The 13,657-nt window shown below is 46.9% G+C and overlaps 1 protein-coding gene across 8 annotated transcripts in view; it reads right to left on the reverse strand.

Annotated features, from left to right (window-relative positions):
• Positions 1–13,657, reverse strand: part of DCDC1 (doublecortin domain containing 1) — a 251,538-nt gene that overhangs the window by 155,803 nt on the left and 82,078 nt on the right. For all 8 annotated transcript variants that reach the window (XR_014161756.1, XM_081882792.1, XM_081882794.1 and 5 more), the window contains exon 9: positions 7,180–7,272. Coding sequence is in view for 7 of the 8 variants with exons in the window: in XM_081882792.1 (XP_081738918.1) it covers positions 7,180–7,272 (93 nt within the window). In the remaining variant the exon portion in view is untranslated. The remainder of the gene's footprint in view (positions 1–7,179; positions 7,273–13,657) is intronic.

The raw sequence follows: 13,657 nt of genomic DNA on the forward strand, positions 1-13,657 counted from the left end.
TGGAATCGAGGATTTCCGCTACATGGTTGCGGCGTTCCCTCTCTTCCAAGGCTGGTCCCCTGACGTACTCCCCTTCACGTCCCCCCCTGTATGGTGACAGTAACGACCTGTGGAACACTGGGTGCAATTTCATGTGGTTGGGTAATCGGAGTTTGAAAGCTACCGGGTTGACCTGCTGAATGACCTCAAAGGGTCCCAATCTTCTGGGCCTCAATTTCTTACAACCCCCTTTGAACGGCAACCCTTGGGTTGACAACCACACTTGATCCCCCACCCTTATGGTTTCACCTTCCCTTCTGTTCTTGTCTGCCTGCTTCTTATATTGTGCCTTAGCCCTTTCTAAGTTGAGCTGGAGCTGATGATGGATCGCTTCCATCTCTTCTACAAAATGTTCAGCCGCTGGGACGCTCCATCTCTCCCCTCCTTCCCCTGGAAATGCCCTGGGGTGACACCCGTAATTTGCCAAAAAGGGACTCATCCCTGTGGACACATTCTCCGCATTATTGTAGGCAAATTCTGCCAACGCCAACTTTTCGACCCAATCGTTCTCTCTGTCATTGACATAACACCTCAGATATTGTTGAAGAATGCCATTTGCTCTTTCCGCCTGCCCGTTGGTTTCAGGGTGCCGGGCAGTTGAAAAATTGACTTCCACGTGCAGCAAGCTCATGAGCTTCCTCCAGAACCTGGAAGTAAATTGTTTGCCGCGATCTGAGATCACCCTCAAGGGAGCCCCGTGCAACCTAAAGATGTGTTCTACAAACAACTTCGCTGTATCTTCCGCTGTGACTGCATGTGAGCATGCTACAAAGTGGCACATCTTAGTTAACAGGTCTACTACTACCATGATGGCTGTTTTCCCCTTGGACTTTGGCAGATCCGTCATAAAATCTATTGATATCGCTTCCCAAGGCCGTTCTGGTGTGGGTAATGGTTCTAATAACCCTGCCGGCGCCCTTCTTTCCCCTTTGGCTCGCTGACATTGGTCACACCCTCTTACATACTCCCTTACATCTTCCCTCACCTTAGGCCACCAAAATTCCCTGGTAACCAACCACATGGTCTTGTGTTGTCCAAAATGTCCCGCCGTGGGGCTATCATGCAACTGCTTGAGTACTCTCCCCCTCAATTCACCTTCGGGTATATACAGTGCCCCTTTGTAATACAATGCCCCATTTCTTTCCTCAAAACCTCCGGGGCTCTCGCCCTCCCCCCTGAGACCTCTGAGCTTATCCTGGGCATATTCATCATTTTCCGTTTCCTCTACCAGTTCTCGTTGCCCCACCAGCGCCGCCCCACACACCCAGCGGTCCTCAGGGATGACATGTCTCTCTTCGATCACCCCCTCCCCTTCCCAATACTCTGGTTTGCGTGAGAGCGCGTCCGCCCTGACGTTTTCTGGGCCTGGCACATAACAAATTTCAAAGTTGAATTTGGAGAATTCCTGTGCCCATCTCACTTGTCGTTGGTTGAGCACTCGAGCTGTTCTCCAATACTCTAAATTCTTGTGGTCGGTGCACACTTGCACCTTGTGTTGTGCCCCAATTAATAAATGTCTCCACCTCCGGAATGCTTCGTGAATGGCAAGTAGTTCCCTGTCATACACCGTGTAATTCCTCTCGGATTTATTCAGCTTCCGCGAGAAGAAGGCACACGGTCTCCACTCCGACGCACTCCTCCCCGGTTGAAGAAGGACCGCCCCTACCGCCCGGTCGGATGCATCGGTTTCCACTCTCATGGGTTTTCGTAAATCCACATGCAGAAGTTGTTCTTCCGAGGCGAAAGCCCTTTTCAGTTCTTCAAAGGCTCGATCCGCCTCTACCGTCCAAACAAATTTCTTCTTGCTGCTGAGGCAGTTGGTGATGGGCGCCGTCAAGTGGGCAAAGTTCTTGATGAACTTCCGATAAAAGTTCCCAAACCCCAAGAATCTTTGCACGTCCTTCTTGGTCTTCGGTGTCTTCCATTCCAGTACCGCTTGGACCTTGCCTGGATCCATGGCCAATCCCTTGTCTGACAAGCGGTACCCCAGGAATTCCACCTCCTTGGTATGAAACTGGCACTTCTCCAGTTTCACCCACAGCTGGTTGGCTTGCAGCCTGCCCAACACTTCTCGAACGTCCCTCACATGCTGTTCCTCATCTTCCGAATACACCAACACGTCGTCTAAAAAGGCCACACAATTCTTGTAGAGCAAAGGTCCCAGAACGTGGTTTATAAAAGCTTGAAAACACGCGGAGCCCCCTTGTAGACCGAAGGGCATAACGAGGTATTCAAAGGCTCCCAAAGGGGTAAACATGGTGGTCTTCCATTCATCTCCCTTCCTTATGCGTATCAGATTGTACGCCCCCCGCAGGTCCAGCTTTGTAAAAATCTTTCCCTTCCTTACTCTGGTCAAAATGTCATCAATTCGGGGCATAGGGAAAGCCAGGGGCTCCGACACTGCATTGAGGGCCCTAAAGTCACACACCAGTCTCGGTTTGTCTGTGTTCTTTTTGTCCACAAAAAACACTGGGCTGCCCCCCACCGCTCGGGACTCTCTGATGAAACCTCGCTTCAGGTTTTTGTCAATGAACTCCCTCAGCTCCTGCATCTCCCTGTCTGACATGGCGTACAGCTTGCCTACTGGGAGTTGGGCCCCAGGGAGTAGGTTGATTTGACAGTCAAAGGGTCTATGCGGTGGCAGTTTGTCTGCTTCCCTTTCGCTGAATACGTTGCTCAGATCTGCGTATTGCGGGGGCACCTTCCCTTTGTCCATTACTTCCATCCCGGCTAGGGTGACTCTGTCTCCTCCCGAAACCTTCCCCTCCTTGCAGTGTTCTAGGCAATGCGCTGACCCAAAGGAGACCACCCTCTGATGCCAGCCCACTAGCGGATCGTGTAGCGCCAGCCAGCTCATCCCCAAAATGATGGGCGCTCCTCCCAGGATGGCCACATTAAACGCTATCTGTTCGGTGTGCCTTGCCACCCTCATTATCATCGGGACAGTCTGTTGGCTAACTTCTCCCCCCAACAGCTCTCTGCCGTCAATCGTAGTCACCTGCAAGGGGTTACTTAAAGGGATGGTCTGTATCTGGTGCTCAGCTGCAAACTCCTTACTCATGAAATTACAGGAGCTGCCTGAATCCAAAAGCGCCTTGATCTTTAGTGGGTGTCCGTTTGGCAGTTCTAGTAACACCTCTATCACTAAAGCGGGTCTGGGAGGTTCCGGCATGGGCACTTTCACTGCTCTTTGGCCTGGCTGCTGTGTCCCGACGGTGGCAGCCAGGCGTTGGCTTTTACTTGCTCCTTGCCTTCCTCTTCCTTTCCCCCAACAGCTCCTGCCATCCCTTGCCATTCCTTTCTTTGTGGGCAGACTCTGGCAAAGTGCCCTGGCTGTTGGCAGAGATAACATCTCTTGGCGCTCCTTCCCTCCTTCTTCCGCCCTTCACTGGGATTTGAAACTGCGCGCGCCCGCGCTGTTCCAACTTCCATCGGCTCTGCCGGCGGGAAAGGTGGCTCTGGAATGTCTGGAATGCGGAACTCCCTCCAACGGTCTCCTTTCCCTTCCCGCTTTTCCAAAGCCCTCGCCTCCTGGCGCACTCCTATGCACAGCGCAGATTTGGTTAACTGATCCATAGACTCCGCCCTGGGCCCCCGGGAAAGCTCATCTTTGACGGTTGAAGAAAGCCCCTCTTCGAAAAGCATTTGGATGGGCTCCGCCGATAGGTCCCACCCCAATTTATGAATCAGCATAGTAAACTCAGTCCAGTACTCACGGACAGATCTGCTTCCTTGCTGGCAAGCCATTAACTGCCTTCGCACCACCCCCTGCTCAATATCGCTGGAAAACATCAGGTCCATGGCACGAAAAAACTTCCTCGTGTCCTTTAGGATCTCATTATTCGCTGCCATCAGGGGTCTAACCCAATCTTTCGCCCCGGATTCGAGATGGCCAATCACAAAAGCCACTCGCGATTCCTCGTCGGGGAAGTCATCAAACTGCAAGTTTAGAGCGTATTGCATCTCTGTTCTAAAGGCATGATAGTTCCTGGGATCCCCCTCCTAATTTCTGCACCAATCCTGGCACCTTTCTGGCGAGCGGGGTGGTTTTCTCCTTTCCCTTTTCTGCATCCTGAGCCCTCCTCTCCTCAAGCCTCGCCGTTTGCAGCGCCAACTGGATCTCCAACGCCCTGTACCTTTCTTCCAGGCTTGGACCCCCTCCAGCTGCTCCTGCTCCTCCGGTTCCGGCTGGGTTGCTCATGATGCTTCTCCCTGCACAAGCTGGCTTTCGGTGACTTTCGGATTGCTGTGATGGGACGATGAGCTGCTTGTGCGTAAAATGCAAGTCCCTCAGAGTTTGATCAGGTTTTCAAACCTCTGCCTGTGACGGAGCCCCTCCAGCATGGCTGCGTCAATCACTAGTAGAATCCGAAAGTGGCTGCTTTCGGAATCGTTTCCAACATAAAAGCTCTTTAACGGAAACACGTCGTCTGGCCTCTCGGCGTGACAGTTTCCGGCGAGGTGTGGGTGTCCCTATAGGAGGTCCTGAGACCTCCCCACTGTTTTCGCTGGAAGCGTCTCTGAGCCATCCCTCCGACTCACTTTCCCTTGGAGTTCTTGCTCGCCCTCTACTGGTTCCCTCTTCCGCTGCTACTCCTCTCTCAACCTCAGTGAGCCTTTGCGCCCCCGGCGCTTTAGATGGCAGTTCCCTGACGGGGAAATTATTATTTTTCCCCCCAGGCGTGGGGCTGGGGTGGGGGAGGCCAGAGCTTCCCCCGACCCCAGCCCCCAAACAGGCACCTCTCTGCAAGCCGTGGGAGCCCAGCGCTGGCTCCCACTGGCTTGCTGAGAGGTCCGCGAAGCCTGGACGCGCTGAGCTCAGCGCGTGGAGGCTTCGGCATGCAGGCAACTCTCCGCAAACAGCGGGAGCGCTCCTGCTGCTTGTGGAGAGGTTCGCGAAGCCTGGAGAGCGAGAGGGGTCGGTGCGCACCAACCCCTCTCGCTCTCCAGGCTTCAGCGAAAGCCTGCATTCGCCCCATAGGATGCACACACATTTCCCCTTCATTTTTGGAGGGGGAAAAGTGTGTCCTATAGGGAGAAAAATACGGTAATTTATTTCCCCCTGGTGGGGGTTGGGTGGGACAGCATGAGGAGATCAAGATCCATGCAGTTTCTCCTTCTGTAGCTGATTAAAGGGGCCAAGTATTGATAAATATACCAAAGCAGTGGATTACTCCAAGAGTTCTTTGCTCAGTTTTGTCATCTGCAGGGCTGGCCCAAGACATTTTGGCACCTGAGACAGACCCTAAAATGGTGCTCCCTTCCCACCAGTGAAGATCTACATCAGAAACAAGTTGGGAAGAAAGACTGACATCAGGATTTGCTGCCATCTAAAATGGTTGCCTCACCTTGCCTTGTGGGGGAGCCAGACCTGAATAAAGATCTACATCGGGATCTGCTGCCCCTGTGGATCTGGCCACTTGAGGCAGTCACCTCACTTTGCCTCTTGGGTTGGCCGGTCTTAGTAATCTGTTAGGAAGTGCCACTGCTTTCCCTGTCTGCTTTACAGACATACCTCGGGTTAAATATGCTTCAGGTTGAGCATTTTCAGGTTACGCTCCACGGCGACCTGGAAGTAACAGAATGTGTTACTTCTGGGTTTCACCGCTCGCACATGCGCAGATGCTCAAAATGACATCGCACGCAGTCACATGTTACATTCTACTCAGGATGTGAATGGGGCTGGGAGACGGACCAAAGTAGTTCTGGTTCACCTGTGGAAGACCCAATCCAGAACAGGCATTAAGTTTGCAGCTTGCTTTCTTTATTCTCCCACACATTATGAACAGCAGGTATTCAGATAAATTTTTGTGGACTTGATCTGAGTACTAGTTAACAGAACAGGAAAATAATTTTACCAAGACTCCATATTGGCAAAGAGTCTGTGGGCTTGATTTCCACTTTAAAAGGTTATTGTGCTGTTCTGCATTATGTCACAACTAGTGCATGGGCAGGCAATACAGTATGGGGGTGGAAGGAAGGTTGGCCACTTCATAAACCCCTGCAGGGATCCGACCTGGGGCTTCAGGAGTTTGGACACAAAAAGTAGGGCATATGTGAGTGAAAAAGTTGAGTGAACAGTATATTAAACAATCTATGGCTTTTTAAACTGGGGTGGGGTCTTGGATGGTTGTTGTTTTTTGCCATGTTATGTATTGATGTGTTTTTATATTGTAGTAGTAGTAGTACAGTAGTAGTAGTAGTAGTAATAGGACCTCCTTTTCTGCACATTGGCCCATGTAAATTTCCAATTGATCCTAAGAAGAAGTTGATCCTAACTGTGAGAAGTGAAGTTACAGGGAACCAGGCAGAGGGCCTTCTTAGTAGTGGTGTCTTCCCTGTGGAACACCCTCCCTCCAGATAAAGGGGATAAGGAGGTAAAGGGGGTAAGGGGATAAAGAACTATACAACTTTTAGAAGACACCTAAGGCAGGCTTGTATGAGGAAATTTTTAATGTTTGATGTTTTATTATGTTTTGATATATGCTGTAAGTGGCCTAGAGTGGCTGGGTATAAATAATAAAATTATATGATGGTGATGATGATGATGATGAAGAAGATGATGATGATCCTCTATACATGAGTGCTGTGCCTATAGTATAACTGAATTGTGTTAGCTATGAATAGGCCTCTAATGCATCAGTTTTAAAAACAAGAGGAAAAACCACCCAACCCTCAAAAGATAAGTTACAAAATATCTCAATAAGCTACACTTAATCTAGCTATTAATGGATGAAAATCATTTCCGAATTTGAACAAATTAATTGGGAAAGAACTACAACTTGTGTACTTGTGCTATAAGGTAAAGAAGTATCTTGAAGTATCTTGAATATATTCTTACTTTGAAGTATCTTTGGTGCCAGGTGAAGACTTTTTATTTTCCCAGCCCTTTTAAAATCAGGCTTTTAAAAATCTGTTTTTGCCTTTAATATGGTGGTGACCTCAGAAACTTGTTTTATTTTCTGCTGTTTAAATTTCAGATTTTGTGCTGCATTAAGATTTATGACAATTATTTTAATCTTATATTTTAGGTCATAAGCCAACCACATAACTTCTTTGTCAACGGTGTTGAGGAGGAGAAGAAATGTTACGTATACAAAACCGTATCTGCTGTTTTGCTAAGGAGTACTATTCACTTACTTCATCTTGTTCCGAATATAATTCTTCTTTTTTCATTGACAGAATGCCCTTGTCTGTGATTTTCTCTTTCTGGCCATCTATGGCATGATCCAGCTAAAAAAGATGACAAAAATTGTGAAAAGACACATCATTTCTATCAGCTCTGGACAGTAGATTTCCTGGATCTTCCTATATTGAGTGGAAGAACAAGAGCATGAGTGCCTTGCCCATCCACTGGGGACACCTGTACCATCAGACACCTATTGTGGTACCACAGCCTTTTAGATACATAGAATTGTAGAGTTGGAAGGAACCACGAAGGTCATCCTGGCCAGTCCCCTGCAATGCAGGAATCTTCTGCCCAACGTGGGGCTTGAACCCACGGCCCTAAGATTAAGAGTCTCATGATCTACCAACTGAGCTATCCCAGCTTGACAAGGTGTACTTGAGTAAAATGTGGTCCAAAGAATTACTTCATATTCTGGAAACTGAAGTATAGTTTCGGTCGACACATATTGGATTTTTCATGTGTATGTCATTAAAACTTTAATCCTATTCGTATAGATGCCTAGAGAAAAGGACAGGTGCACATGGGGGGCTGGGTGTGAAACGATAATCTTGCTTTCCTACTAGGGAAGTACAGTCAAACCTCAGAACTCAAATGGCTCTGTTCCCGAACGTTTCGGCTCCCTGACGCTGAAAACCTGGAAGTGCTTCAGTTTTCGAACATTCCTCAGAAGCAGTGGCGTAGCGTGGGTGGTGCAGGGGGGCCCGGCTGCACCGGGCGCAACATCTGGGGGTTAGGGTTAGGGGGCGCAAATCCATGGTTTAGGGGCGCAAATCCACGGGTTAGGGGGCACAAATTACTTGCCTTGCCCCGGGTGCTGACAACCCACGCTATGCCACTGCTCGGAAGACAAACAACTTCCAAGGTGCGGTTTTCTTTTTCATTTATTTTGCAGCCAGCCCATTGACCCTCAGTTTATTTTGCAGCCAGCCCACTGAAAGTTTCAGAAGCCGAACGGTCTTCAAAAACAGAAGTTCCATGGTAATTAGATTATCTCATGCTTAGTTTTAGAGTAGAAATACAGGGACAATTCACCTTCAATCAATCCATCATTTTATTTGTATGCCATCTTTTCAAAGTTAAAACATTGAAGAATTATATATCTTACAACAGCTAAGAATTACGTAACTACAAACTTGACAAAAGTCATCATAAAAATGATCAGAAGTACACAACCAAATCAAACAATTTCCACATAAATCACAAGACTGAATTCAGTCAGGGCTCTGCCCTCCCAGGTCAGGTGGAGAAAGGCCTGCAAGGCAGGGAGCAAATATTCTATCTACGACTCACATCAAGATGGTCAACACCAAAATTTGCAGTGATTTTAATGGAACACCATCTAATAGATGGGAGACACAGTATCAACTTTGGGAAGCTAAGGTCTATAGAAACTATTTATATATATCTTACAACTCTTTCACTCTCACGCACAGCTAAAGTCTGGATGAGTCTTATTGATGGAAGAATCATATTGTCATATAACTGGGCACTGATGTACCAACTGAACTGAAAGCTCAACTGATAGAACTGGCAGCACAAGTTACAGGTAATGCTAAAGAATTACTGATTAATCCATCACTGGCAAATAAAAAAGGATTAGCACACACTGGGGGGAAATTAAATGAACATTTTAGTACAATACACTCTTATTATTATAAAAGAACAGATTATTCATATAAGCATTTAAATTTTTGTCTCTATATTGTTGAGAATTAATCATGTTAAATATACAATATTATGGTGTATACAAATTTAAATAAAAGTTAAATCAAGGGAGTGTATTTTCACATTGGAAAATTATTATGCAGTGTTAATAGCATCTCCTTCAGGTACCCAGACATAATGATAATATGCCTCTTTTTCTCTTTTTTTTAGGGTACAATTCTCCTGTCACTTATGCCTACTGCATATTTACTTTTGGCATAATTTAACTGGAAGAGACACATAATAGATCTCTCTCGTTAAGACTGTATGAAATTGCAGTTTGTTCTTTCTAGGTCTGCATTTCATGTGACATTAAAGTGTGTGGAAAAACAAGCTACACTGCATCTCACAGAGCCAGTAGGAAGCTTACCCAACAGAACTGTGAAGTACTGTTCCAGAATGCCAGCTTCTTCCCCGAATCCACTTCTTTCCCCTTTTTTAGTCTCTAGCTCCTTATTGGGTGCCCTTTGCCCAGAACTGGAAGCTTTTAACTTCAGTTGTTTGGCTAATCTCAGTTAGAGAATGAAACTGAATACAAGGAAGAAAAGCAGTCTGGAATTCAGGTTACAGGTAGGTAGCCGTGTTGGTTTGCCGTAGTAGAAACAAAATAAAAAAAAAATCCTTCCAGTAGCACCTTAAAGGTAAAGGGACCCCTGACCATTAGGTCCAGTCATGGCCAACTCTGGGGTTGCGGTGCTCATCTCACTTTATTAGCTGAGGGAGCCGGCGTTCAGCTTCCGGGTCATGTGGCCAGCATGACTAAGACACTTCTGGCAAACCAGAGCAGCGCACGAAAACGCCATTTACCTTCCCACCGGAGCGGTACCTATTTATCTACTTGCACTTGACGTGCTTTCAAACTGCTAGGTTGGCAGGACAAGAGCAGGGACCAAGCAATGGGAGCTCACCCCGTCACAGGGATTCAAACCGCCGACCTTCTGATGTGCACACAAAAGCTCATACCAATAACAAACTTAGTTGGTCTCTAAAGTGCTACTGGAAGGATTTTTGTTTGTTTGTTTCAATTTCAGGTGGTACCCATACCATCCCTGTCCCTCCAATGAAGACAAATCTCCTTCGTGAAAGCATCCCATCATCCCTCTCCTAGTCTGTGTCTGTTCTTCACACAGCAGTGGAGCAATTGTGGAAACATCAGCCAAAGCAAATCTCTTCCAGCCAGACTATATTTTCATTCAGACAGGCCAGCCCTGGGCTAGAGTAGCAATGATCCTCAGCTGTACCTGACTTGCCACAATGACAAATACACCCAAAGCGTCCCTCTCCCAGAGTACAGTGGTACCTCTGGTTAAGTACTTAATTCGTTCCGGAAGTCTGTACTTAACCTGAAACTGTTCTTAACCTGAAGCACCACTTTAGCTAATGGGGCCTCCTGCTGCCGCTGCGCCGACGGAGCCCGATTTCTGTTCTTCTCCTGAAGCAAAGTTCTTAACCTGAAGCACTATTTCTGGGTTAGCGGAGTGTGTAACCTGAAGCGTATGTAACCTGAAGCGTATGTAACCCGAGGTACCACTGTACTTCCCAATAGCATATGATAGCAAATACACTAAAACACGGGTCTCAAACACAAGGCCCACGGGCCGAATCTGGCCCGCCAGACCTCATCATGTGGCCCGTGTAGCCGCCGCCGGCCGCCAGGTTTCACCTTTTATTCTCACTTTTTTTTTAACAAAAGAAAGCCGCCTCTTCAGCGCATGCGCGGCAGCCTACAAGCCAGAGAACATCTGCCCTCTAGCGGCGACCAAACTGCTGATGCGGCCCCCGATGAATTTGAGTTTGACACCCCTGCACTAAAAGCTCTCGGAGCAGGAGTTAAAGAGTGTGGCTAACTCAGCATTAAGAATACAGTCATACCTCGGGTTACAGCTGCTTCAGGCGGCATTTTTTTTTGTTGCGGACTGCCAAAACCCGGAAGTACCGGAACGGGTTACTTCGGGGTTTTGACGGTTGTGCATGCGCAGAAGCGCTGAATTGCAACCCATACGTGCGCAGATGCACAGGTGCGGGTTGCGAATGCTGCGGGTTGCAAACGTGCATCCCGCACAGATCACGTTCGCAACCCGAGCGTCGACTGTAATTTTCAAGAGAGAGAAACAAGAAACACCAGGAGGAGTGGGTGTTTAGCTGAGTTGGGTAACTTATAGCTGAATTTTTTTGAAAACTGTAGAAAGCGCAACAGAGATCAGCACCTGACACTGTTGCCATGATTTTCAGCAGCTGTACTTAGTCTGTTGTCCTGTATCCTAATGAGACAGAAGATCAGTTTTTTGGATTAGCACCAAATCAAAGCAGGATAACAGATTAATTACATCACAGATTGCAGCTAAAGCATGCACCTTTGTCTTCTTAAACATACCTGACCAAAAATTGCTTGGCCTTATCATTTAGCGACCATAGTGATATACATAATCTTGAGTATAGATCAGTTACTTAAAGCTAAAGGTAAAGGCACCCCTGCCCATATGGGCCAGTCTTGACAGACTTTAGGGTTGTACGATCATCTCACTCTAGAGGCCGGGAGTCAGCGCTGTCTGGAGACACTTCCTGGTCACATGGCCAGCGTGACAAGCTGCATTTGGCGAGCCAGCGCAGCACATGGAGCGCTGTTTACCTTCCCGCTGGTAAGCAGTCCCTATTTATCTACTTGCACCCGGGGGTGCTTTCGAACTGCTAGGTTGGCAGGCACTGGGACCGAACGACAGGAGCACACCCCGCCGCGGGGATTCGAACCGCCGACCATGCGATCGGCAAGTCCTAGGCGCTGAGGTTTTACTCACAGCGCCACCCGCGTCCCTATAGATCAGTTACTTAGATCCCATTAAAATCCATGAAATTTAAGGAATCTATATGCAGAATGAGCAGTGCACATACTACATATTTCTTGAGTTTGGACCAATGTTGTATAAAACTTTATAAATTCTGCCTGTGCTGGCTATGCTGCAAGCTTATTTTTGGAACTGGGCTGCTGCTCTTATGTAAAGGTAAAGGTACCCCTGACCGTTAGGTCCAGTCACAGACGACTCTGGGATTGCGGCGCTCATCGCTTTACTGGCCGAGGGAGCCGGTGTTTGTCCACAGTTAGTTTTTCCAGGTCATGTGGCTGGCATGACTAAGCTGCTTCTGGCAAACCAGAGCAGTGCACGGAAACACCGTTTACCTTCCCGCTGGAGCGGTACATCTACTTGCACTTTGACATGCTTTCGAACTACTAGGTTGGCAGGAGCTGGGACCAAACAACGGGAGCTCACCTCGCCGCGGGGATTCGAACCGCCGACCTTCTGATCACCAAGCCCAAGAGGCTGAGTGGTTTAGACCACAGCGCCACCCGGGTCCAGATCTTATGTAATACATGGTAATATTCAATGCAGGCCTCGTGCAGGGTTGTTCACACAAAGAGGAATTCCCCATCGCTCCTTGCTTGCTACAGTCACCTCAGTGCCCCCAAAAGCCTCTTCTGAGAGTCTCATGAAATGCCTGGGATGGGACGCAGAAGTTGCAATGGGATGGGGGAAGTCAGGAGAAACCAGGGAGGCAGATTATATGGATTTTTTTTAAAAAAATCACTATATGAAGAAAACACAGAAGCAACAGCTTTACCCTTTGATGAACAGTTTCTCTGCACAATATAAGGAAGCCAGCACTTTACACGTGAATTTGGCATTTAGATTGCTGCATGTACACTTGCCATTTAAACTAGGTACTTTCTAATCATGAACTCCTTTTGGGGAGGGGGAAGAGTGTGAAACAAATGTAAGAAATAGATTCACATACGTAAGTATTGCCTTTATACAGCATTATAGGCAGTTCCTGTGAATAAATCTATCCCACTGAAATCTGTGGGACTTGAAGCTGGTCTGCATTGTTGCCAGTAGGTTACCTAATTTGAGATATTTATATTGGTAATCAAATAGTATCCAACTCCTGTATAACATGAGTCATTCTAAAGTATGTGTTACATGCAGATCAATACACTTCAGCTTAAATACTGTGATAATCCGCTTCCAGATGTATTGACAGGATTCCCTAATGGTTTGTTGCTAAACAAAGGAGTGGGACAAATTACTTATTTATATATACAAAACATGGTGATAAAGACTAGCTGCAGGTACTTTTTTGGAAAGTGCATTTTAATAAGGTCCTATTCAGTAAGAGAACAAATGGAGAAAAAGCAGTTTGAACAAGCATGTTTAGTGCAAAAGCACTCTCTCTTGCTAACAACAAAATCAATCATTTGTCCAGACTGTGGGGAGTCAAAATTAGTTACTGAAAAGAGATCCATAGATAAAACAAGTCAATAACTCATTGTGTGTTATTGTTGGGGCAAAGAAGTTTGCTTTCAGCTGGTCTGGCTCCCTCTGAGTGTCACCGTATTCATAAAGTGGGGGAGAGGCTTTTTCCCCACAGCGTTTCTCCACTACAATCTACTTACGTGTGGAGCAGCTCTTCACTGCCCCTAAAAAATGTGCCATTAAGTAGTGCCCAGTTCTGTGTTACTTTATAAAATGCCTTATTTGGACAAAACTCTTTTTGCTCATGTTTGCTAACTTCAGAGATATTTACTAAATCAAATCACACTTCTACATTGTTTCTGAGGTTTTTTTTTTAAAAAAAGAAAACATATATATATATATATATGTACACGCATACATGATCAAGAGTACTGATTTATCAATGTATTGCTTAGCAGTCCTTGGTCTTTTCAGACTT

This window comes from Podarcis melisellensis, assembly GCF_964234715.1.
Source record: "Podarcis melisellensis genome assembly, chromosome: 1".
In the NCBI taxonomy this organism is placed as follows: Eukaryota; Metazoa; Chordata; class Lepidosauria; order Squamata; family Lacertidae; genus Podarcis; species Podarcis melisellensis.